We start from the raw sequence: 24,493 nt of genomic DNA on the forward strand, positions 1-24,493 counted from the left end.
ATGACACAATTTCTCGAGCTTGTCATTTTACTTTTACGCTTCTAACTCAGCGCGCGTTATTTTTAGCTTTAAAAACCATCTCAAATTTCCGTAACTACAAAAAAAAGTCAGAAGGCTGCAGTTGAAGGTGTTTGACTGTGAAATACCTGATAGCAATTTTTAATTAAAAGTGCAGTATTATGCCTAAACTATATCAAATTAATGTACTAATAAAAGACTAAAATATACCGAATGCTATATTTGGTATAATGGTTTATTACTAAATTTAAGATGTACCATAAACTACCACAGAAGCAACTAAGATACCGACTACCATTTTTTAATAGTGTGGTACTAGGCTATATTTGGTATATAAATATACTAAAATATTTAGGATGTACCATAGAGTACAAAATATACTAGATTGTGACTGAAAGCAACTAAGATACCTGCTACCTATTTGATAGAAGCAAAACAGTGCGGTACTAAAATATACTGAGGGCTATATTTGGTATATCAATATACTAATACATTTAATATGTACCACAGAGTACAAAATATGCCAGATTGTCACCCAAAGCAACTCAGATTTTGGCTACAAATTCAATAGAAACAAAAGAGTGCGGTACTGAAATATACCGAATACTATATTTGGTATATCAATATACTAAATGTATAAATATATACAGTAGGGTACAAAATATGCCAGATTGTCACCCAAAGCAATTAAGACCCAATTGCAGCAATCGTTGCTTGCCATACAAATAGAATACCCTTCTAACTCATGGGTAGAGGGTATAAAAATACGTGGAAGCGTCGTATGAGACATGCTAAGCACACAACTAACACTTCAAGGGTAAAAAGGCATTTCCAAAAATATATCTGATTACATGTTAATTGTTTGCATTTTGCTGCTGTCGTTTTGACAGTAATTTGTTGTACAACTTGTTGTTGTTGTTGCTGCTGCTGATGTTGGCCACGCAAATTGACACGCCCACCTACTTCTGGTTGCCGCCCATCGTGTGCCGTTGTTTGAGTGTGGTCGAAAGCGGCTGTCGATGTTGCTGCTGCTGCTGCTTGTTGTTGGCTAATTGTAATCTCGAAGCTTAATGTCAAGTTGCAAGGTTGCCGCGCTGTTGCACATACACGCACACACACACACACTTACACCCACTCGTCTCGCTCGTGAGATCTACAGTTATTTGTTTTAATTGTGTGCGTGTGAAAAAAAAAATAACAAAAATTGTCGTAATGTTGTTAATGCTACAAGTTGTTGCTGCTGCTGTTGATGTTGCTGTTGCAACCCACACACACGCTGCGATGTTGTCGCATTAAAACATCATTTGCATTTTTTCATTTCAATTTCTGTTTCTAGAGTGTGTGTGAATAATGTTATTTACTTTAATAGAGCTACTCGCAGTATTTGAGCTTGTCTTCTGTGCCAGTTGTTGACAGCAGCTTTCCATTTTGGGCATTGTTGAAACTGAAAGTTCAACAGATTCACGCCGCGTTGCCTTGTGCAGCACATTTCACTTCCTTTCGAAAGACTTTGCTCTGGCAATCAGTTAAGATTCATGACTAGCTGAGCTGTTTCGTTGTCAAAGGCATTCTGGCGTGTCGACGAGCACCTTCACTTTATCTACTACTTTTATTTGCCATGCGAATGCGCATCATCTCTTGTGTGTTGAAATACAGTGCAAAAAAATAAAAAAAATAAAAATCACATTGCTATCATTGTCTTTGTTCGCCCCCTGAGGCACTTGACACATTTCTCTTGCCATATTCTTTTGTGGCATCTTAACCGTTTTGATCTTTGGCTTTATGGCATTAGTTTTAATGCCCTTTCCTGGGGGCCACTTCTGGTCATTTGGCAAAAATAATAAAATAATCATAATGCGGATTTTGTTGCCAGGCAATCGCTTGACTCGCTTCCAAAGTCTGTCTCTCCCCCATCAAATTATCTCATTAACAATTCTTAAAATATAATTTTGTTGCCGTTGTTGTCGTTGTTGTTGCTGTTGCTTATTAAATGACACCGACTACACGAAAGAAAGAAAATAATAAAATAAAATATAAAGTGTATAGAGAATGAAATGTGCTAAGAACCGAAACGAAATTAGTCACGATGTTTGTGTTTTTGGGTGAATGAGTATTCACATTCATTCGTATTCGTAACAGTATTCTGTATGAGTTCTCGATATAATCAAAACGATTTATATTCTGACTTTTTTGTGTGTATCTGTGTTCAAGGTGTTGTTTTTTTGCTGCTCTGTTCGTTTCATTTGCACCAATTTAACTTTAATTCCCATTAATTTGATTGTCAAATATTTTCAAATTAACGAGAGTGTCGTTCGTTTATTGCGCAATGATTGCCTGTAATTAAACAATTTTAATTCAAATTGCCAAAATGAATTAGTTAAAACTCTGCCCTATCTCTGAGAAGAAGATTATTATTACTTCGGCTGTCAGTCTTCATTCATTCATTGAGAAAAAATTGTGATTAAAGCCTCATCAAATTGTCACATTCAATGACTAATGGCAATTAACTTGCACTCGTACTCGTACTTGACGAAAGACTCTAATAATAAAGCATATTACTTCATCAAAAAAAAGAGAAAAAACTTTGACAGCTATCAAAATAATAATAATAATATTAATATGAATATTACCATAATTCCAATATCCATGTATGCACACATTGTTGTGTGTTTTTACGGCTATTTGCATGCTCCTTTTAATGGGCAAATTATACAATCTGACTAAATTGCATTGCTATGTCATTCTCTCCACATTTATTGAAAGAACGAATTAAATTAATTGAAGCTCCGACGCATTAGCAGGCAATTGCTGTATGTCTAATACCCTGCATAACTTGACTGTCACAAAATTGGGTGTGGTTGGATATTAAATAAAAAGATTTTACTTTTTATATTAAGAAATAGAAATATAGTTCTACAACTATCACAACTTAATACAAATTTCAATATTTCTTAGGGTATCTTGCAGTCGTAGCTTACTCTCTATTCCAAATTAATTCGCAATCTAAAACAAAATTTGCGGAAAATAGCGTTTTGTTTAACTAACAATTTATACATTATTCCATGTTATTGTTAACACAATATGCACATTTATCGAATGTTTTCAAGTATTTATACGCTTGTATGAGTAGAGAGCATTGGATTGAAAGAAGTCAGCCAGCTGGCCAGGTGGGAACTATTGAATTCTTTCTTTTTTCGGGTTCGGACACGTAACCGTGACTTCTCGCAAGTTTTTGTTATAGCATTTTTTCCCTTTTATTTTGTTTTTGTTGTTTTTGGAATCAAAATTGATGAAATATTCTCATTTCATGTTGCATAAATAAACAACTTTATATTTTTCGTTTCGTACGAATGGGAAACGGGGCAAAAAAAGAAACAAACAACAGAAAAATATAAAGAAAGAAAGAAAGACATGCTCGCATATGCACAACGAAAATAATTATTAATATGTTATTGTCATGTTTTGTGTCTGTAGTAGTTTTCATGAGAATTATTTTCCTCTGGCATTTTGTGTGTGTTTTAGACAAATTGTAATTAATATTTTGCCCCGAGTGAAACATAAAAATGCGATTGAACCATTTGTGCATTGTTTCAAAGACAGCAAACGGAACTTGTTCTCTTTTTTTTATTATTGATATTTAATGGTTTTAATAAATGCTTTGTTTAAGTCACTTGCGTGGCTTTTGCTTGATATAATGGAAGTTTTATATTAGCAGTAAAAAGCGAATAAAATACTAGAACTAGAGTAACAATTTTTGGATAATGAGATATACTTTTTACTCTTTTGTATATTTTGAATGTAATAGTATATCGATATACCAAATACTGCCTTTTTGGTATATATTTTATCATATGATATATGGAATATAATAGTATATTTGTAAACCAAATATTTCTTTCGGTATATATTTTACTTGATGGTATATTTTCAATGTATTAGTATAAGGATATACCAAATATTGCCTTAGGTATATATTTTACGCTATGGTATATTTTGAAATTGATAAACCAACTATTGCCTTCAGTATATATTTTACTTTAAGGTATATTTTCAATGTAATAGTAATTCGATATGCCAAATATTGCCTTCAATATATTTTTGTATATTTTAGTATCTCAATTTGGTATTTTTTACTGTTCGATGACATTTTTCTTAGTTATTTATTCTTTTCTTCACGTTTCATAACTGCAATTCCACTTAAGGTATGCATACTTCGTGCATTCCATTTCTTAGCATATCGACGTGTTCTTGTTAACATCGATGCGATTCATGTAATAATTTCGCTTGCGGTTGCTTTCGCACTCATATGACCCAATTCCAAGTAATACTCAGTACAAATATTTTGCTTATGTACATAATGTGTACATACAAAATTCTTGTTGTTTTTGTTATTTTTTTAATAAAGTATCTTTTGGGCAATGCACTCAACTCGAGTCGATACTTATGGCGGTATTTGGTTATATTAATTTTTGATTTTATCGTGTTGCTTGTCAACGTTGTGCTTTACCCGTGTCTCCCATAAAAAATGGGTTAAAAGAATACAATAAAATAAGAGGCGCCTGCGCTAGCATACATGTATTTTGCATACAACAAATGTAAAATTAAAACATCGAATGTTTTACGCATGTTGATTGAAATATATGTGTACAATATATTGTTAAAATGTAGACCATTTTTTATTATTATTTATGCACCTGCTGGAGCGTGTGAACCGAACAGAAAAAAATGTGTTGTGATATGATAATTAAACAAATTAAATCAAGTGCCAGTGTGTTATCAGTCCTTAAATGAATGCAGCAATAACAACCACAAATAAAATAAAAGATAGCAACACATTGCTGTGTACATATTTCATATTGTTATAATATGGTTTGTGGTGTTGTTTTTTTTTTTTGTTTTTGTATTTTTATTTAAATAACATTCACACGTATCAAAAGGAGCTGGGCTGGTTAACCGCAGGCCCAGAAATATTCATATATTCAAAAAAGACGAAAAAAAGCAAATAAATGAAATTACTTGAACACATAAACAGCAACATACACAGACAGAATATGCGAAATTGTTTTGTTTTGTTTTCGTTTTTTTGTTGTGTTTTATTTTGTGCAAATTGATTTTTGTGCGCATTTTTCAAGGCCAGTCAAGGCATTTGTTGAGTTCATGTTTAAGCCAAATGTGTGCGCCTGCAGTTGGTTTATGGCCAGAGGCAAAACGGCTTAATTGCAGTGGTTGTGCCTTAGCGTTTTGGCTTTGCCTGACTGGAACAGCTTTAAGTGTTTCGTTGTTGTTGTTGTTGTTACGAGCGTTTGTCATTGCTGTTGTTGCGACAATTTGTTAAAACTCGGCTTGTCACCCACACAGCTTCAGCTTTAGCTTTTTGGCATTGTTCAAAAGGCTGGCAACACCCACACACACAACACACACACACACACAACACACGCTCTGGGAACCCACAGCGAGTCATCTAATTCGCGGCATGAATGGTTTTGCATTCATAAATTAGCCGACTGGCAAGATACTTAGATACACTGCGAATGTGTCGCACTTGAAGTTCGTCGAAGTCGTGAGCAAGCGCAATGCAAATTACTCGAACCGACCAAAACAATCAATCAGCTCAGCTCAGAGGAGACTCTCGTCAATCGCCCAATCGCAATCGCTGTGAATGAGCTTGATATTAATTTGGTTTTAGGTGTCAACTGGCTTGCCTGCCTGCCTGCCTGCCTGCATGGCATATCTTATGAGATTGACAAGTTGGGATTAGATTTTGGCGTGAACAAGGTTGTCTGCGGTTGTTTTGTGTGTGTGTGGAAGTGGAAGTGGCACCTCGTGATGGCAATTCTTGTATGCAAATCAATTGTGCTTTGCTATGCTTGACTTGCAGGCACCCAGCAAATAAAATACAAATACATGGCACATCAATTCAAATGAACCGAAATTCCTGCTGCATATTTTGACACTCGATTTTAATTGAACATTATGTTCGCCTCTAAACAACAAGCGCATAAATAAATTATACAAAATAGAAGAAGACAAATGATTTCCACCGCAGAAGAAACAAAGAACACACAGTGGAAAATCCAACTCGATTGCACATAATTTTAATTTGTGTGTTGGATGAAAAACAGAAGCAGCAGAAGAGCACACAAACACATCTACATACTAGATAGCTATTTTTTGCAACTGCCAGAGAGGGGCGCAAAAAGCGAGAAGAAGAAAAGAAAAAAACAAAAAAAAACAGCAGCAATGAAGAGGCAAATTAATAACAAGACATGGCTTCTTGTTGTAGCTGTCCAAGAACATTAAGAGGCGGCCAAAGAACTCATTAAGAGATGCGAGCGACAAGTGAAATATTGAATGCAGCATGGAAATTGTCGCAATAAACATGAAAAATATGAGCATGCCCCATTTGCTGTTGTTGTTGTTGTTGTTGCTTGGCTTTAAGTATGCGTTGATTTCACTCAAATAGATGTGTTCAAAAGCAAATTAAGGGCAAACTTGCAATCGGAATGGAGCAGCGCACGCAACTTGAAAAATTCTTTAATGGAAATCTGCGTTTGAGATCTTTTGTCTAAGCAATAAATGCAATCATGACAGCTGTCAATATTAATCGGTCAAATGTCAGCTCGACAAACTGACAGACAGACAGACAGTCTCTGATGAGCATATCGTTTAAGACAGACAGATAGACATCAACGTGAGCTGAATTGGGGAGAATCGAGATGAATAAGCCGTGGAAATTGCATTTGCATATGACGAAGCCCAATGAATATTATGTGTAGCTTGGGGGGATCAGGTCACAAGCATTTGAATCGAATTAGTCACTGGCAAACCGAATTGATAGCAGCATTTAGATAAATTACAATAATTAAACCAAGCCAAGCCAAGCTGAGCTGAGTTGAGCTGAGCAAGCTTTGCCATATGCGCAGGCGGCTTAATTAATAACTTGCCCCCCGCTATCTCACTCTTGTGTATCTCAATCTGTATCTATGTAGAAGGCATATATCTAATTCTTTGTGCGCTGCGTCAGGCTGTGAACGAACTATAATTAAATCCTCATGTCCGTTTGCCAACTCTCTGTGACCATTTAAGGGCATTGCTTGAGTTGGCGAGCAGGTTGTCGGCTCCACTGAGATCTCTCCTCCGTATGTAGGTGTCGATTGGGTCGAGTTTCGCCAATCTTATAATTATCAATGAAAGATCTGAGTATATATACATTTATTTTTTCTGTATTCATTAACAAGTTGTCGGAGCTTATATGGCGAGTTGTTGTTCATTCATTCATTCGTTCATTCAAATGCCGCCGCTCTCTTCTTAATGCAAGTCAAGTTTTAGTCATAATTTACATGTGTCTGCTTATGACTCTATCTTAGAAATTCAAATAATCTAACTGCTAAATATGGCTACGAACAGCACAACCAAATTTGGCGCCTAGAAGAACATTTTCTGTGTTTGTGTGTGTGTGGGCAAAACATTTTCAAGTATTATTATTATTATGAGTTTTGTGTTTCTTCGTCTTCTTTAATTTTATTGCCACAACCCCCGCATGTGGATTTTTAAGTGGTTTTTGAGTCTTTTGCCCACATTTCAAATATTATCGCCCATTGCCATAAACTGGCCGCAAAGTCAACAAATCTCACGACTGTTTAAAGGATATGACAAATTCTTGTCATATTACAGCATGTGTGTGTTGAGATGCATCATAAACTTTTCAGAAATAGACTTTTGTCTGTTGGGCCATTTGGCTCTTTGGGTCTGCTCTGCTGCTAACACTTTTTTGGGTGCATAATTTGAAGGCTTTATGACGCCCTTCTGGGATCTTTTGCTCCGTTGACTGTTTGCTGCGTCGCTCGGTTGCCACATTTTGCAACATTTTATATTTAGATTCGTGTTCTGTAGCGTTGCACATAATGTGTGTGTGTGCGAAGCTGAGTCAATAAATTGTCAAATTTTATGCATAGCGATTTTGCAGTTGGCAAGAATTCGCATTTCGCAGTTTTGGCAGCCAGAGGGCAGCTAAAACGAGGCCGAAAAAGTTCAAGCAATCTATGAACATGATTTTAAGCAATGCCATTTAATTACATGCTAAGTTTATCCCTAAATATTTCTAATTAAAATGAGAGATTCAAATGTGTTTTTGTTTACTAGGAACTGAAATTAATATTGACTGAATTTCATCATGGAAAAGCTTTGATGAATTCTCAGAAAATGTGCATTGATTTTGCTTTGTAAAGTACAGTCAAATCTCGTAACATATTTATTGCCATTGCAGTAAAATATTGTAGGTGCATTTCACTGTGTTTATTTTGAGAAATGGTCTAAGCAAATTGGCTAGCAAAATGCATATTTCTCAATTTACATTTACGAAGAAGCCAATCGCAATCGTCGAGTATCGCATTACGAATCGAAAACTAATAAATAATAGTAATTGTGTGCTTGAGAAGGCGCCATAAGTATAGCCTATGCCATAACTAGAAATGCGATTAATAATTTTCCAAGCCAAGTCATGCATCAAATTGATGTCATACAGTGGCAAATTCTTAAGTCATTTGGACGTACGCCCCCCCCCACACTTTGAATATATATATACATATATATATATAGATATAGTATTCGCATATATCATGGCGAGTTGGGTGACAAATTGTCGGAGCGCGGTGGCCATTGTGTGTGACAACTAGACAGGCACATGCCAAATGCAAACAACACAATGCAACTGAGAGCTAGAGCTTGAGCTTATCCAAAAAGCTAAACAACGAAATGTTGATCATATCAATTGTAAAGGCGCTGTCAACTGGCACAGTTGGGGGCAGTAGCAATAGAGTTAGTTGTTGTTGTTGTTGTGGTCACAAATGTGTGAATTATGGAGGGGACAATGAGGCGTATGCGCAACGTGGCATTGCATTTGGCATAAAGTCATAACAACAATAATAACTGCTGCGTTTGGGCAAAGTTTATATTTGGCGTAATTTTTAAGGCAAACGAATGCCATAATTCGTTTATATATAAACCAAATGATTTCATTAGGTGATAAATTCAATGCCCAGCCACAGCCACAGCACTAACAAGTTGCTCGCCGATCATTTTGCATCTAATAAATTAGCAACATTAATGTTAAGTAAACATTCACACGCTATTATTCGCATATGCTGGCACAATTTGCTGCCATTGCTAAGCAGCTTAAGAGGGGAAATTAAGCGTCATTTAATACGCGCATTTAACAACGTGACAAATTGCTACTAGAGACACAAAAACGAGGACAATTGAATATGTTTTACATTACATTGTTGATGCTATTGTTGTTGTTGTTGTTGTCATCATTGCATATATTTTGATTAATGAATGATCTTTTCTTTACAGAAATTGCACGCGTACGCGCCTCACTGTTCCAGATCAATGGCGTTAAGAAGGAGCCGCTGACGCTGCCCGAGCCAGAGGGTGCCATGGTAACGCTGAACGAGAAGGTCTATGTGCCAGTGCGTGAGCATCCAGATGTAAGTACAAAAAACATACACATAGAGAACAGATTGAACGATGATCTAATTTATGAATCGAAGCACATTTGAAGCGCTTCCGCTAATTAGAATTGACAGCACGATTGCTCAATGAGCCCCAATGAGCAACTGGTACACCGGAAATCGCTTTAAGGTGCGCCCTCTAACAGCCCGCAAAAAAAAAGTAAAGTAAAAAAGAATACGAGACGCTGCTGTTGCTGTTGCTGCTGCTGCAACAAATGGGCGGTTAGGTAACACATATACACGTGAACACACCTCGCGAGACAGCTGATGGAATCAGTCGGCTGTTAAGTTGTCCAAGACATGGCAAATGCCTTTTGGGCTCTGACTCTGACTCTCTGGGCTTGCCTCAAGACTTAAGACATGCAAAATGCGTAGCTGTTGCGCTCACTGATGTTGCACATTGCCACAACTTACACACATATAGAGCTGTCTGTCTATTTTCTAGATATATGTATATGTATATATGGGTTAGACAAAATCAGTGAAGCGTTTTAGGAAGTCGCTTGTCGTTTTGGCTGCTTCGCTTCGCGTTTCGTTTCGTTTGTAGGCGTTTTTGTTTTGCCGCCATGGCAAATTAGAATTTGATTTAATTTTATGCAATTTCAAATGTGTTTTGCTGTTCCATCTTGTTTCCCCTAGTTTTTTGTCTTTTGTTGTCGTTTATTTTATTTTGTTTTTTTTTTTTGTATTCTTTTTTGAAAATTGTTTGGGTGTAGTTTTGGCTTATTTATGGCTGACAGCAATCGTGAACTGGGAGCATAGAGTAAATTTATTTCATTGCTTGACACAATTAACTTGAACATCTCGCTCTTTCTCCCCCATTTGTTGTTGCTTCACATTACTGCATAAATTTAAATGCATTGGGGCAAAGATGAAAGCACTTTTTTGCCTCGAAACAGCTGTTTCAATATTTTTGTTTAGCAAATGGCGCTAAACATTTGCGGCGACACAATGTCATTTTGTTGTGTTTATACTTTAAAGCATAGAACAAGAGACGAGCCAGACTACCGTGGATAGAATTTTGATACGATTGCTGTATTTTTATAGCAGCAAAAAAATCGATTAAAGTCTATTAGTTTTAACGATTCTTTGATTGATACACAACAAGAATATATTAAATACTTTTTATGTCTATTACACACACACATTTTTATAAAACTTCAATTAGCAAACAGAAACAACAATCCACTGTTTGTGTGTGTTGGTAGGAAAGTTTTATGGGATTTTATACAATTCTTGATTTGGTTCAAACCTCTTGCTATCACTTGGGACTTTCGGTATGCAAATTTTCTGGTTTGCTGCTAATTAGCAAGGTTGATAAACAGTTAGAAATGTGTAAGAACTGAATGAATCAGCTAAGCGATACCCTGGCTAAGAGTTTGGTGTGTGAAAAGTAAAGCAATTTGTTGGATTCTAAAAATATTTACAGAGTATTCGACTAAGTTTTAAGCCAATGCTTGAAACATTTGTCAACCGTTTTTAGCATTAGTTAATTAATTGATTTGAGATATTGCATAAGTCTGGCAGCCACACTTAAGAACCGCTCATTAATATAAAGTTTTTGTATTTAAGTCTTTTTTTTCCTCTCGTTGCCTTCTTCAAAGAGCATAGGGAATTGGAAATGAATATGAATGAGTTAAGTCATAAATTAAAAATGAACAAAATTTGGCAGAATAAAATAAAAGCGAGCAGAAAACACACAACTGATGATGTTTGGCATTCGGTTCTGACGGCGATGTTTTCTCGTTTTCTCGATGGAAATTGGCACAGCTCAGTTGAGATTTACGACCGGAGGGCATAGGTTTTATAGATGTGGCATCTATCTACAATATATATATCGCATCGCATCGCATCGAATCGTATCTTATATAGTATTGACTTGTGATATTTCAGGTGTGCGCTGCTCTGTGTGTCTGTATGTATGATGTATCTATTTTTAATTCTAGCAGCTGTAGATTTGATTTGTATTTCTTTTCGGTCTTAGGTGTGCGCGGGCGTTTCACCGTTACGATAAATCATTTCATTTAATTGCAATATTTCTAGCTCGATATAAAACACATTCACGTACATAAGCGAAATATTTCAGAGATTTTCGTGTGGTTATAAAGCAAGATAAATTGCGTTTTGAATCGCACGAAAAACACTGAAGAAAATGCAACAAGTTTGCACAATGTTTATTGTCAAGCATACGATACAATATGGCAATGCTATATATTATATATGTATATGTGTCTGTATAGGTTGTTGGTATGCTTTTTAGTGCAACCTCGTCATTGGCCATAAATTTCCAAGTCAGTGGCAGCCACAAAATGTTGTTGTTGTTGCTCTCGGCAAAAATAATCGCCTGTATATAATTTATACCATATTCAACAATGTAAATAATGATTTGTCAGCCGGCTGACAACCGGCAACAAACAAACACCATGTAAATAGACAACAATTTGTCAACACTACGCAAGAGAGGCTAAACTAATGCAGTGTGGATCGCATCGCATCCAAGACCACAAAATGCAGCTGCGTTTTGTGTTGTCGTTGTCGTGTGCATTGTTGTTGTGTCCAAAACATAAATACAACTTAATTAAACTCGGCAACGTCTGTTGCAGCCACAAAGCAGTAAACAGTTTACAATTAATTACTGTGAAACTATTAACGCTCGCATCGCAAAGCTTCGGCCACAGCAGTAGACCAATTATCGCTCCTTAACTGTCCTCCCCAAACCGTTGACGCACATTCGTCTGTCTCTATTTTGTATTTTGCTTTTGTTTTATTTATTTTTTTTTGTTATTCTCTATGCTTGTACATTCGTTTCGAGTTGCTTGTCTGTCAACGCATTGCTCATACGCCCCGTGGCGTGGCGCACACATCTGCGACAGTTTGACCCACTGCGGAATTTATATACGCTAGATAAAAGCGCAGATAAATGCTGAAAAATCTAAGCAGCAGATAAACTCGATGAAAGCTGTCATAAATCTATAGCTCATTATATAACGATTTTGTTTAGCGTCTTGGATTACAGATGACTAAGATGGCATCAAATGCTTTGCTCTTTCAATATCTTTATGGTGTTTCTTCTTTCAGTTTCAACTTTCGAATTTAATTGCCCCGAGAGCATTCATTTATAACTTTCAATTTGTTTGGCTGTCACTTTTCTATGCATCACTTTTTGTCGTTTTCCTTCTTTTAACAGCGCTGTTAACGACTTTAACTTCAATGTTAACCTTCTGTCAGTTCTGTCGAGTCCTCGCTTCTCTGTCTGCAGTCATTAGTAATCATCACAAGCAGTTGAAATATTTATGCTAAATTATATTCAACGGCTGTCGAAGAGCTGCAAAAAAAAAAAAACAAAGCGCATTCGTCAGAATAGTTTATTTAGCGTGTGTGTTTGTTTGTTCGTTTATTTTTGAGTCGTAAATAAAGTGGCAATTAATCTGAAAACTGCAGCTGATTGGTCATGAACATAAAATGCTAATTACTTGCAACTAAAATGCTCATTTTCGTTTTGAGTTATTTAATAAGTAGTACAAAAAAAAAAAACAGCTAAACTGACTGACTGACCGACAGTCAGTTGGACTGTCCAGATGGCAAGTTTATTTTTGTGTTACATGTCTAACTTTGATTTATACAGACACACTTTTTGTATTCAACTGTCGCGTAATACACACTTCCACAGACGGATGTATAGATAAGCCCAAGTATAAATGTATATACAATATATACTAAATACTATATATAGTATATACATAGTTGTAATCTATTTGATCTACGCCGACTCACAGTTGCTCAGAGTTTTGCATTTTTCTAGCTAACTGTCGGCTAATATGAAAAGATGTTTTGTGCTCTTTTCAAAAGTATTTGCAAAATGTGTGTGTGTGTGTGTTTGCAAGCTCAAAGCTAAAACTTGGCTTAGATGCTAGCATAATGATTTACTATATTTGTCTTTTAAGTGACTAAAGTTGTCTCTGTCCATCGATGTGTGTGTGAGTGAGTGTGTGTGGCCTGAAATGTTTGTCACGCGTGTTGATAAGCGGCTTTTGGCCAATTTGACCATTACTTGATTTTACTTGGTCTGGTTTTTTGCCAAGGCAACCGCAATGTCGTTTTCCATTTGCCATTTTCATTTTCCGTTTTCCATTGCTTATCATCAATTTATAATTTTGGGTGCATTTGTATTTTGTTTTTTTTCCTTTACCTTTTGATGCTTGCCTTTTGTGTCTTATCAATTGCTGTTGTTGTATATATTTTTGTTGTATATATTTGATGTAGCAATATATTTATAATTGTATATTTGCTGCTCTTGCTGTTGTTCGAGACTCTTATCGCCGTTCACAATCTGTAATATAACCCAAAGAGAGAGACACCCTCTCGACGCCAGCTACAAGTACAACATTTATTCAACAGCTTGCAGCTACTGTCTGAATGCTTCAGTCCCGCATCTGTTGTGCCTCCTTTGTCAGCAAACAGCAGCAACATGTTTGCCTTATATCTTTGTTGGTGCCTCCATTTGTGGCACGCTTTCCACTTGAGGCGCATAATTGCCGCCATACAGCTTGTGTCATTATTGATTTACAATATAACCCACGAAATGAAACATGTTCACCACGTTGATGCAGCCAGGCAGCCAGGCAGCCAGCGAGGCAATTCTTTTAATTTATTTGACTTTATCAAATATTTAAGCTCTCAGGGCCAATGCAATTTAATTTTCGATGAAACGCTTCAGTGTTTGCTGTTTTTAATTAACAACCTTTCTTTTTTTATACTATATATGTATATATTGTTGATTATGAAAGATGCATAAAGTTTCAATGAAGCCGCCGAAAAGCAAACAATGCAAACACAGTTTCAACTTTTTGGTAGCCATTTAAGAATTGCTTATGATCAAATTTAATTAAGTTCGCGCTCGTGTGATGCAACTAATGGCTGAGCAATTTGCAGTTGATGCGATCTTTGTGCTGCAAAATGCTTGCAACAATTGCACAAATTGTTGTTGCTCGCATCGTCATCGCGCTGCATCACATCATCGATTTTGAATAGATTTTTATTTTGCTAGCTGGAGGCCAGCTAAGAAAAGAGCATGCCACACACACAAACACATACATAGATATACATTTGGTGGGTGGTCGCGGCGACTTGTTGCGGCTTGCCCCAGGGCTACCGTTGAACCAGTTTGCCAAGCCATTTATATTTATAACTCTCGGTGTAAATGACTTGAGATATGGCTGTGACTCGGCTCTAATAAATCCCGAACAATTTAATCAGCTAATTTACGAGCAGCGAACAACAAAAGCAACGCTTCAGGGGGGGCGTGGCAGCAACTGCTGATATAATTGGCACTCGCCAGCTTGTTGCTTGCCCAACTTGCCACACACAAAAAGCTAGCTTTATCAACGAGACCCCTTCAAATGCCTTCCACACACACACACACACACCAATCTATAAGCCAAAGACTACACTCTACACTCTCCGCTCTTCGTATTGCGGATTTGTGATGCAAAATGCCGCCGCTTTGTTGCCTTTGCTGACTTTTTTGTGTTGTGGCAGCTGCTGCTGCAGTTGGCAATCTGTTTGAGTATCTGGCTGATTGGTTTATCGTGGCAAATTCAGGCGTGTCGCCTTAGGGTCATATTACGTATACGCCATTGTGCACATTGAGAGTTGAGATTTGAGAGATGGCGAATTATTAAATTTGACTTTGAAAGAATGTTGTGTTGTGTGCAATGAATGATTTGGTTCATGAGTCAACCTTCTAATTTGCTAATGCGTTTTAAATTTTGCGATCAAAATAACCTTTTCCTCCTTTTCATCATATTTTCATTAAGATCTTGTTTTAATACATAATACTTAATACTTAATACTTAATTATTATTATTGTTATTTAATTGTTTTGCTCATTTCCTGTGATTTCTTTTCCAGTTCAACTTTGTTGGTCGCATTTTGGGACCACGCGGCATGACTGCCAAACAATTAGAGCAAGAGACTGGCTGTAAGATTATGGTACGCGGCAAGGGCTCCATGCGGGACAAGAAGAAGGTAAGAAATCTATGTATAACATATATATATTTACATATTTTTAAATATATGCTAGCACTTAATCCATTAGCTGTGAAATTTGCTGGGAAATGTGTTTACAAATTGAATGCCAAGTTGTTGCTGCATTCTCTGCGTGTCACAGCTAAAAGCAACGAAACACCAAAATTCTTCTCCCCACATATTTGTGGTTTATACTATCCACATACACATTTAATCTGATTTCAATAGAAATATTAAAGTGTTGTTTTGTGGTGCCAACAAATTTAAATATTTGTCAATTAAAAGTCCAGTAAAATTCACAATTTTTGACATGGTTAAAACTGAGATTTATAATCAACGAAAAATTCATTTAATGTGCCAAAAAGTTATGCCTGAATTGTGCTAATTAAGTAAGCAAATTGGCTACTCAAAAAACAATGCAGTGTATTTAATATTCAGCTTGACAATTAAGGCATTTTTTTCTATATATTTTGCTGCGCCCTGGATCTTGTCACTCCAAAGCTTTTTGATGATTTAATTTCCTTTTCGCATTTGGCAAACAAAGAACGCTAGAGAGCTGCGACTTCTATGAGATGTGCGCAAATGTGCGCTTATATATATTTTATATTTTTGGTTAATTCGCAAGGCATGGCAGCTCGACATAGACAAGAGACAGACAAATAAAGTATATACATGTATTTTATTAAAATGTTCACTTTTATAGCGTTGCAATATTTTGATAATTTAGTAGCTAACACCTACACAACACCACAAACATTCGAGTGTGTGTGTGAGTCATGTGCATGAAGCTGAAAATATGAAAATAGATTACTCAGACGCAGACGCTCGGATCTCGGTGAAGAACCCTCCCTATATACGTATAGTAAGTGCTGTGAAATCCATGCAGTCGTGACAGTTCTTAATTTGACAAGTGCTGTGGAATTAGCCAGGCCAGCAGAAGACGAGAGACAAAGACAGACGGACAGACAGACGGACAGACAGACAGACGGATGGATGAACAGACTTTGTGATGCTGTCACTGGACAGCGAACATCAAAAGCCAACTAAACTGACAGCTCGCTGGTCATTTTGAGCTTAATTGATTAGAAATTTAACGAAATTAAATTTAAACGTGACAAACTAAATACTTTTTTTGTGTGTATTTTTTGGGTCAAAAGTTAATGCGCTGCCTCCTCCCGTTTTTCCTCTCTCCCCTCCCAAAAACAAATTTGCAGCCTTGAGGCTAAGCATAGAAAACACACATATTTTCCGACATTTCAAGCGTGTTGGCGTTTGGCATTTAGCATTTAGCGTGGCGGAAAAAGTAACGAAAGTAAAATGAGAAATACACAGAAATGTATAAAATGCAATTTCATTTATAGCGCAATCGCCGCCCACACTTGCAATATAATTGTTTTGTGTCCATTAAAAGCGAAACACGCGCGTGCAAATGTCGTCTTTGCATTTGTAGGGAAGAATTTGAGGAATTTAACCACAAAGTAGGATCATGAGAAAACTCGATTTTGATCAAGAGATTTTCCAGTGAAATCTCTACATATTTTTATTTATTTTCTTACTGTTCAATCGGGAACAGTTTTGATGTTTCCACAGCTGCTCATCTGACGAATCTGTTGAGTTGCATTTAATCTAGGCGAAATGACACAATTCTAATTTTAAATCAATCTTGATGTGATTTATTTGCCAACTTGTGATTCACTTGATTCACTGTGAATCATTTTGTGCATGCAAAAAACAATTGCTTAACTTAATCAGTTAGTTTAAAGCTAATGAGATCATCTTTATCATTATTCAACCATTGTATCATTCTATTCTTGTCAACAGGAGGATGCTAATCGTGGCAAACCCAACTGGGAGCATTTGTCCGATGATCTGCATGTCCTCATCACTGTCGAGGACACCGAGAATCGTGCCAAAGTCAAGTTGGCTCAAGCTGTTGCCGAGGTGCAAAAGTTGCTAGTGCCGGTAAGTCAAAGAAAATGAAGAAATTTCAAATCTTTAAACTTTAAACTTAATGCTTTCACGTCTAAATGTGCAATGCATTGATTAAAAAAAATATCTGATTTTAATAATTGCATTAAATGCGTCGGTTTCCCTCCTTTTATTTGAATTAATACTTCACTATTAAACATTGTGATAATGCGTTTGCTGTGTCTATCAAACTGTATAAAATTTAAATTAAATCAAATACAAAACAAAGACAACTATTCAAATCTCATTGCTAAACAAATTTGTTAACCAACAAAAATATTAATAATGATTTTTTTTATATTATTTTCATTTCTTTTACCAAAAAAAAAAAATTCTAATCTGCTTTAATGTATTTTGTTTAATACATTGAAAAAAAATACCAATCTATTACTACTACACACACACACACACAAACACCAACACACACATATACACAAATACACACACATGCGTACGCGTACTTGTACTAACAGCAAGCCGAAGGCGAAGATGAACTAAAGAAACGTCAACTTATGGAATTAGCCATTATTAACGGCACATATAGGGACACAACAGCGAAATCAGTCGCAGGTACGTCAATCAAGCTCTACTTAGCCTCTAAGTCTCGAAACTTACTACTCGAAACAAGAAACACAGAAAAACAATAATACAATTAATGAATAATAGCGAAAAGAAAAGCGAAAAGAAAACATTGTCTAATCCTAAACAGCCTAATCCCCAAGTATTGACTAAACCCGCGGCTCTCTCAAATGTGATAAATCGGAAATCGATAACCGATAAAACGATAACGATAACGAAGCTAACCAATAATGATATTGTTATAATGATCGAATGTTTTCCATTTAAAAATTTACATGGGTTTTTCTACCACGGGACAGCTTTCTCATGCGTTGGTTCTCCTTCTGCTTCTGTTCTGTATCCCGCAGTTTGCGAAGAGGAGTGGCGTCGCCTGGTTACACCGGACAATCGCCTGCTGACACCCACACTATCCGGATTGGCCACCCAGATACGCACACCTGCCAACGCCCCATTGGGCGCACCATTGATACTTAATCCACGGATGACGGTGCCAACCACAGCGGCCAGCATACTGTCCGCCCAGGCAGCGCCGACAGCTGCCTTCGATCAGACGGCACATGGCATGATCTTTGCCCCCTATCAGGATTATGCGAATTATGCGGCACTCACTGGCAATCCCCTGCTGACGGAATATGCTGATCATAGCGGTGGGTTGTTTGCTAGATAAACTCTCTACACATACACATACAGACACACATATAACATATACATACAAAACATTTTTCAACTATCATCGAAATGATATTCAATCGAAGTGAAGATCAGATTGATTCTATTCTCTCACACACACACACATATACATATATATTTATATCTTAACGAAATGCGCCATAACTGTTTACACACACACAAGCATACACACCGCACACACATACATATACACACATCTAAATCGTATTACACTCAGAGTTGAGTTTGTAGTTAGCCAACGTAATTTTTGTGCCAAACTGCGAGCAATCATAACACGTATCAAAACTGCAGTTAGGTTAGAGTACAGAACATCACGCATACGCCTAGTTAGGCAGCAGCAGCATTTTTTTCGTTTAGACGTATTAACCAAAGTGCAATATATATTTTATTTTTACAATCATAGTAGTAGTCTTGTAGTATTCCACACTTAATTATTAATGTTATTCTTGTTTTATATTATTTTCTTATTTAATTCCATGCGCATTTTACATACGTATGTTTTTTTGTTATTCTTTGCTCTTGTCCGTCTGAGAGAGAGTATTCCAGCTTCTGTTTTTTTTGATTTAAATGTATTTATTTTTTACAGTGCCATAAAGTATGCTATAGAATTTTTTTGTTTCAATTTCTCGATTGCTATTTAAGTGCACGCTTTTAACCCCAATTTTAGCAACGCTTGCTTTTATTTTCTTAAATGGTTTGCATGCACCACAAAAAAAAACGAAAAAACTTTCACAGCTAACAACAGCTAATGTTTCACATACTATATATAATAATTTACTGACGATCTAACTGATTTACTTTTACCTTTAATTTCTTTTGAAACATTTCCTATTTTGATCTGAACATGTTCCATATATATAAATATTTACAGTTGGTCGATATATGCATGCCGGCTCCGTCTTTTGAACTTTTTTTTGAATTTGCGTGTGTGCACCAAGAATTTATTTGAAGTCCATAAAATGTTAGTTCTTAGTTCCAGTTGCAAAACAAAACAAAGCAAAACAAAAAATGATTACATTCTGCAGTTGACAGTGCACAACACACACAGAGAGAAAATCTTACTTAAACATTAATTAGCTCTAGTTACAAACAACAAACAAAAGCAAACAAACATACATGCATCGATGTGTATATTTATTTAGCAATGAAAAACAAAAATGCAAAATGGCACAACAACAAACAAGAAACAAAAAACAAGAACAACTACAACTACAAAAACAAATACTCAAAAATGCAAATAAGAAGCAAGCAAAACAATACAAAACAAAAAAAAGCAAAACGCTCGTCAACGTTTTTGTTTAGTTCATAATGTCGCAAAACATTTCTAGAGTCTGGTTAATAAGTGATTTTTAGGCGCTTTGCATGATGAATTTATCTATTGTTTTTTTTATTTTATTTATACACTTTTGTTTTGTTTTTCTTTTGGTTTCGTTTCGAAAAAAAATTAAAACATGAGTATATTCTAGTTGACGACAACAACAACAAATGACAGCAAGAAATTGGTTGTTGCTTGTTTGGGAACAATGAAGTATTCTACTTACATAAATACATATTACTTAAAGCCTTCAACTGAGTTGCTGACTTAACTAGCTTTTAGTGTATAATATCCCTCTTTGACAGCCCCGTTCCGAGTTACACATTCGCTGCAATTTCGTTGGAATACTTTATAGCATAACTTTGAGAGTTTTCTTGATTTACATGCAACTCGAAGCTGGCGCTGAATGTTTTCTTCTTAGGTTTTATTAAGGTCTCGACGACTTGTGTTATTTATAGTACTCGTATATTTAGTAGTTTTTCATTTGTTTTTATTTACGGTGTGGGTTGATTTGTTTATTATCGTTTTCAATACTCTTTAAGTGCAATATTTAGCTGATAGCTAATTAGTTTTTAGCAGTATTTATGCACAAATGTACCTTATACGACAAGTTCAAGTTTTACATTTGATTTCCGTAACCGTTTGATTTTTTCCAGCCAGTGCCATTAATATTTTTTCTTTTATTTCGAGCAGCCACACAATTCTTTTTTTCGTAGCATTTTTAATGGAAACTATGCAAACATTATATACATATATATATTTTAATATTAGATTATAGCTTAAATCGGAGCCTTGAATCGAGTTGGTGCTTAAACAATTTTTTGTAGACAATAAGTTAGTTGAGGTTCAGGCAGCCGTCCAACAACAATATTTTGCACAACTAGTCAAAAACGTCAGCAAAATGCGATTGATACATAGACAGATAAAAAACGGACAGACAAATGTGACAGACAGCTGGAAAAATGCTAAAGAACAGAAAAGTAGAAAAAAAAAAACTTGTAGCAGCTTGAAGATATTGCAATATTTTCACACATTTAGGTCTCTCTCTCTTAAAATCTAGAAAAGAGATGGCAAAATTCCCTGAAGATCCATTTACTCAAATGGAAACACGACTATGCTTATCTATACTATATATTAATTATTTAAAGACTAGTTTAACAATTTGTGTGTGTTAGGTTTAATTAGCGAGCTGCTTAAAAATCACTTATTTCCAGATACCGAATCAATTAGCGTTGTTTTTTTCTTACAAAGTGAAAAAGAAAAACAAACACAAAACAAATAAAAATAAAAATATATACGACTCATTCCAAAGAAACAGAATTTAAATGTAAATCAACATGCAATACAGTTAATTATAAAGAATTTTTTATAATTTAAAAAGAAAGAAAATGAAGTTGAACTTAATGAAATTGGTAATTAGTGAAAAAGAAAAGAAAAGCGAAAGCAAAAGCAAAAAGATGCAGATGTGTGAAAATGTTGAAAGAATTGTTTAAAACAAGCAAGCATAAATATATAGTATATGTTTTTTTCTATTATTAAGCTAAGTTTTGTAGACAATACATACATATATTATATATGCGCCGATAAAACCGTATATACCGTATATATATATTTATTGCCTTGATTATATCTCTATCCATATATATACCATATATATAAATTACCATTACCAATACCAATATCAATTTTATATTTGCAATATATAAATCTATATGTATCGTATCGTATATTTTAGTAGGCGCCCTTAAGCAGCAACGTCGATTGGCGGCTAACAGAGAACACCCCTATCAGCGTGCAACGGTCGGAGTGCCAGCCAAGCCGGCGGGTTTCATTGAGATACAGTAAAACATCTCGCTGTGTCACGAGTCAGTCAGTCAGTCAGCAGCAGCAATCGCACACTCACTCACACACACACACACACCTTTTTGTATTTATATCGAAAGTGAAAAATTTTAAATTTTTTTGAAATCAATGTTAAAACTTCTTATGTGGATTATCGACTCCGCCCGCCATTACGTTCAAATGGGCATATTACATATATTACTATATATACAATTTAGTTCAATTACGATTTACATAATATATATATTCGGAAATATATATATTGCATTATGTCTATTTCAAATTTACTTTATAATTACCATATTTTTATTTTTTTGTGAAAAACTGCTTTAAATCAAAAAAGAAATAATGTCAATCATCTGTGCTGTTCTCTGCTGCTGTTTGAGTTGAGAGTGTGTGTGTTGCGTGTCCAATGAAACCCAGCCAGTCCAGTTGGCCAGGCCGGTCTGTGCAGCTCCGTAACTCAGTTAACTCAGTCCAATAAATATATCAAGCGCCTCACAGGTTAGTTGTGTTTCTACTCATCTATAAATTTGTTTTTTATTACACTTTTTTTTTCCTTTACTTGTTTCCCTTTGAGCTGCTGTTGTTGCTATGCTTTCTTAACTGAAGCATAACAACTGCAGTTCATTTGCGACTTTTTGATTTATTTTCCAAAAATATGAAAAAAAAAGAACAAAAGAAAATGAAATACACAGACAGACACATGCTGAATGTTAGTGCAATAGTTGCTAAAAGTAAAAAAAAAATCGGTAAAATCAAGAGAAAAAACAATATGATTTGTTGTTTTTTTTTTGTATAACAAAAAAATATATTTTTGTTAGTTTATTTTATTTCTTTGTTGACGACGTTGACTTGTGCCTTTGATGTTTTACAAAAACAATAAGAAAACAAAACAAAAAAAGATTATTATTGAAATAATGAAGAAATGGGTAAGAGATACTTCTATCGATTTCTGTATAAAAAAAAGCAAACGCAATTTTAGTACATTTTGTATTACTTTTTCTTAAGCCATATAATTAATTTGATTACGATCTATATATCTACATCTACATCTATATATATATATGAATTATGAATTTTATATGTGTATTTAGTATTAAGACCCTGTTAGTTTGTAAATTTTACCTTGTATATCATTTAAATGTATGTTGCAATTGAACCGAAAGTGTACCAGAATAAAGATCAATGACTTTTGTTGAAGTGCAACCCAAAACACAGAAAACAAAACAAAAAAACAAAATAAAACCAAAACCAGTCTCTTGAAGTTTCATCAAACCGTATGCTCTGGGCATTCGAGCAAATCAATAAAACAAAAAAAAAAAAAGAATTCTTTAAATACGTTTGAGACTAACGCTTTTTGATATCTAACCAAAAATAAAATTAAAAATTAAACTCCTTCTATTCGTCGTCGTCATACATAACTCATTGATCACCCTAGAAGATGAGAACACACTTAACTTTTGTTTGCAACTTTTTTAGTCCATTAAGAACTTAACTTTAACTATAAGCTATATGTGTAACGCACACACACAAATAAACACACACAACTCTTAGCCACCGGTGGGGCCTCTACTGATGTACTACTCTACTACTACCAAAAACCACCACAATTAAAACCACCACAACCACTACTACATACTACTTGGGGGCGTAACTCTACTATATATACATATATATATTTGCTTAACGTCTGTCTCACCTACCACACACTTTAAATTCGTACATAATACATACTACAATAATATTAATAATAGAGAAGACCATCAAAAAAAAGCAACCAAATAGCAAATCCCAAATTACTACCACAAAACTACATAAATATTGATTTATGTATATTTAACAGATCGTAATGTTTAAGCTTACTTATCTCTCTCTTTCTCTCTCTGGTTATGGTATCAGTAATACACTCTCTCTATTTCTCTATAGAAATTAAGAATAAATACTTGTATAACGTTTGATAAAATTGCATATGCATTTGCTTCTATAAAATCTCCTCAAGTACTTACACACATAAACAACAACAACAACAACAACACACAGATACACGCACACACCAATACATACGCGTATATGAGACCAATTACTAAATCGACTCTAATGCCACATGCCAAAGAATGTCTGACAATGATGCACAATAAAAATTTCCTTTTGGCTAATGCTAAAAAAAAAAACAGTTTAAAATACAACAACACAACAACAATTTTTGATGTACAGACTTTAATAATATGAATAAAAGTACAAAGAACACAGAATGTAAATAACGCTTTACCTTGGCATTTTCGATGAAAAGCAAAAATTGATTGATTATTATAATTCTTACTCTTATGATTTACATATATAATTGACAGCCAATGCACTTGCAATTTTATTATTTTTCTTTTTATCTAATAATCTTTACAATTTATACTATATAGCATTTACATATGTATAAAAACCATATAAATATCAAATGATATGTGATGTAATATTATTGCTAATTTTAACTAACAAAGGCCAAGTTAACTAAAACAAAGAAAATAAAAGTAAAAAACAAAACAAA

At 35.1% G+C, this 24,493-nt stretch overlaps 2 protein-coding genes across 11 annotated transcripts in view; both read left to right on the forward strand.

Annotated features, from left to right (window-relative positions):
- The window catches only part of LOC133837428 (uncharacterized), a 103,746-nt gene that overhangs the window by 71,102 nt on the left and 8,151 nt on the right, over nucleotides 1-24,493 (forward strand). The gene's annotated exons all lie outside the window — the stretch shown is intronic.
- LOC133837426 (protein held out wings) overlaps nucleotides 1-24,493 on the forward strand; it is a 38,569-nt gene that overhangs the window by 12,542 nt on the left and 1,534 nt on the right. For 2 of the 10 annotated variants that reach the window (XM_062268181.1, XM_062268180.1), the window contains exons 3-7: nucleotides 9,373-9,506; nucleotides 15,441-15,557; nucleotides 17,379-17,519; nucleotides 17,999-18,095; nucleotides 18,404-18,751. In XM_062268181.1, coding sequence (XP_062124165.1) covers nucleotides 9,373-9,506; nucleotides 15,441-15,557; nucleotides 17,379-17,519; nucleotides 17,999-18,095; nucleotides 18,404-18,751 — 837 coding nt within the window. Of the gene's footprint in view, nucleotides 1-9,372; nucleotides 9,507-15,440; nucleotides 15,558-17,378; nucleotides 17,520-17,998; nucleotides 18,096-18,403; nucleotides 18,752-19,665; nucleotides 24,136-24,493 lie in introns of those variants that run through there. The other 8 variants (XM_062268188.1, XM_062268185.1, XM_062268183.1 and 5 more) reach the window with 8 other exon arrangements.

This window comes from Drosophila sulfurigaster, chromosome 2R, assembly GCF_023558435.1.
Source record: "Drosophila sulfurigaster albostrigata strain 15112-1811.04 chromosome 2R, ASM2355843v2, whole genome shotgun sequence".
NCBI classification, from domain to species: Eukaryota; Metazoa; Arthropoda; class Insecta; order Diptera; family Drosophilidae; genus Drosophila; species Drosophila sulfurigaster.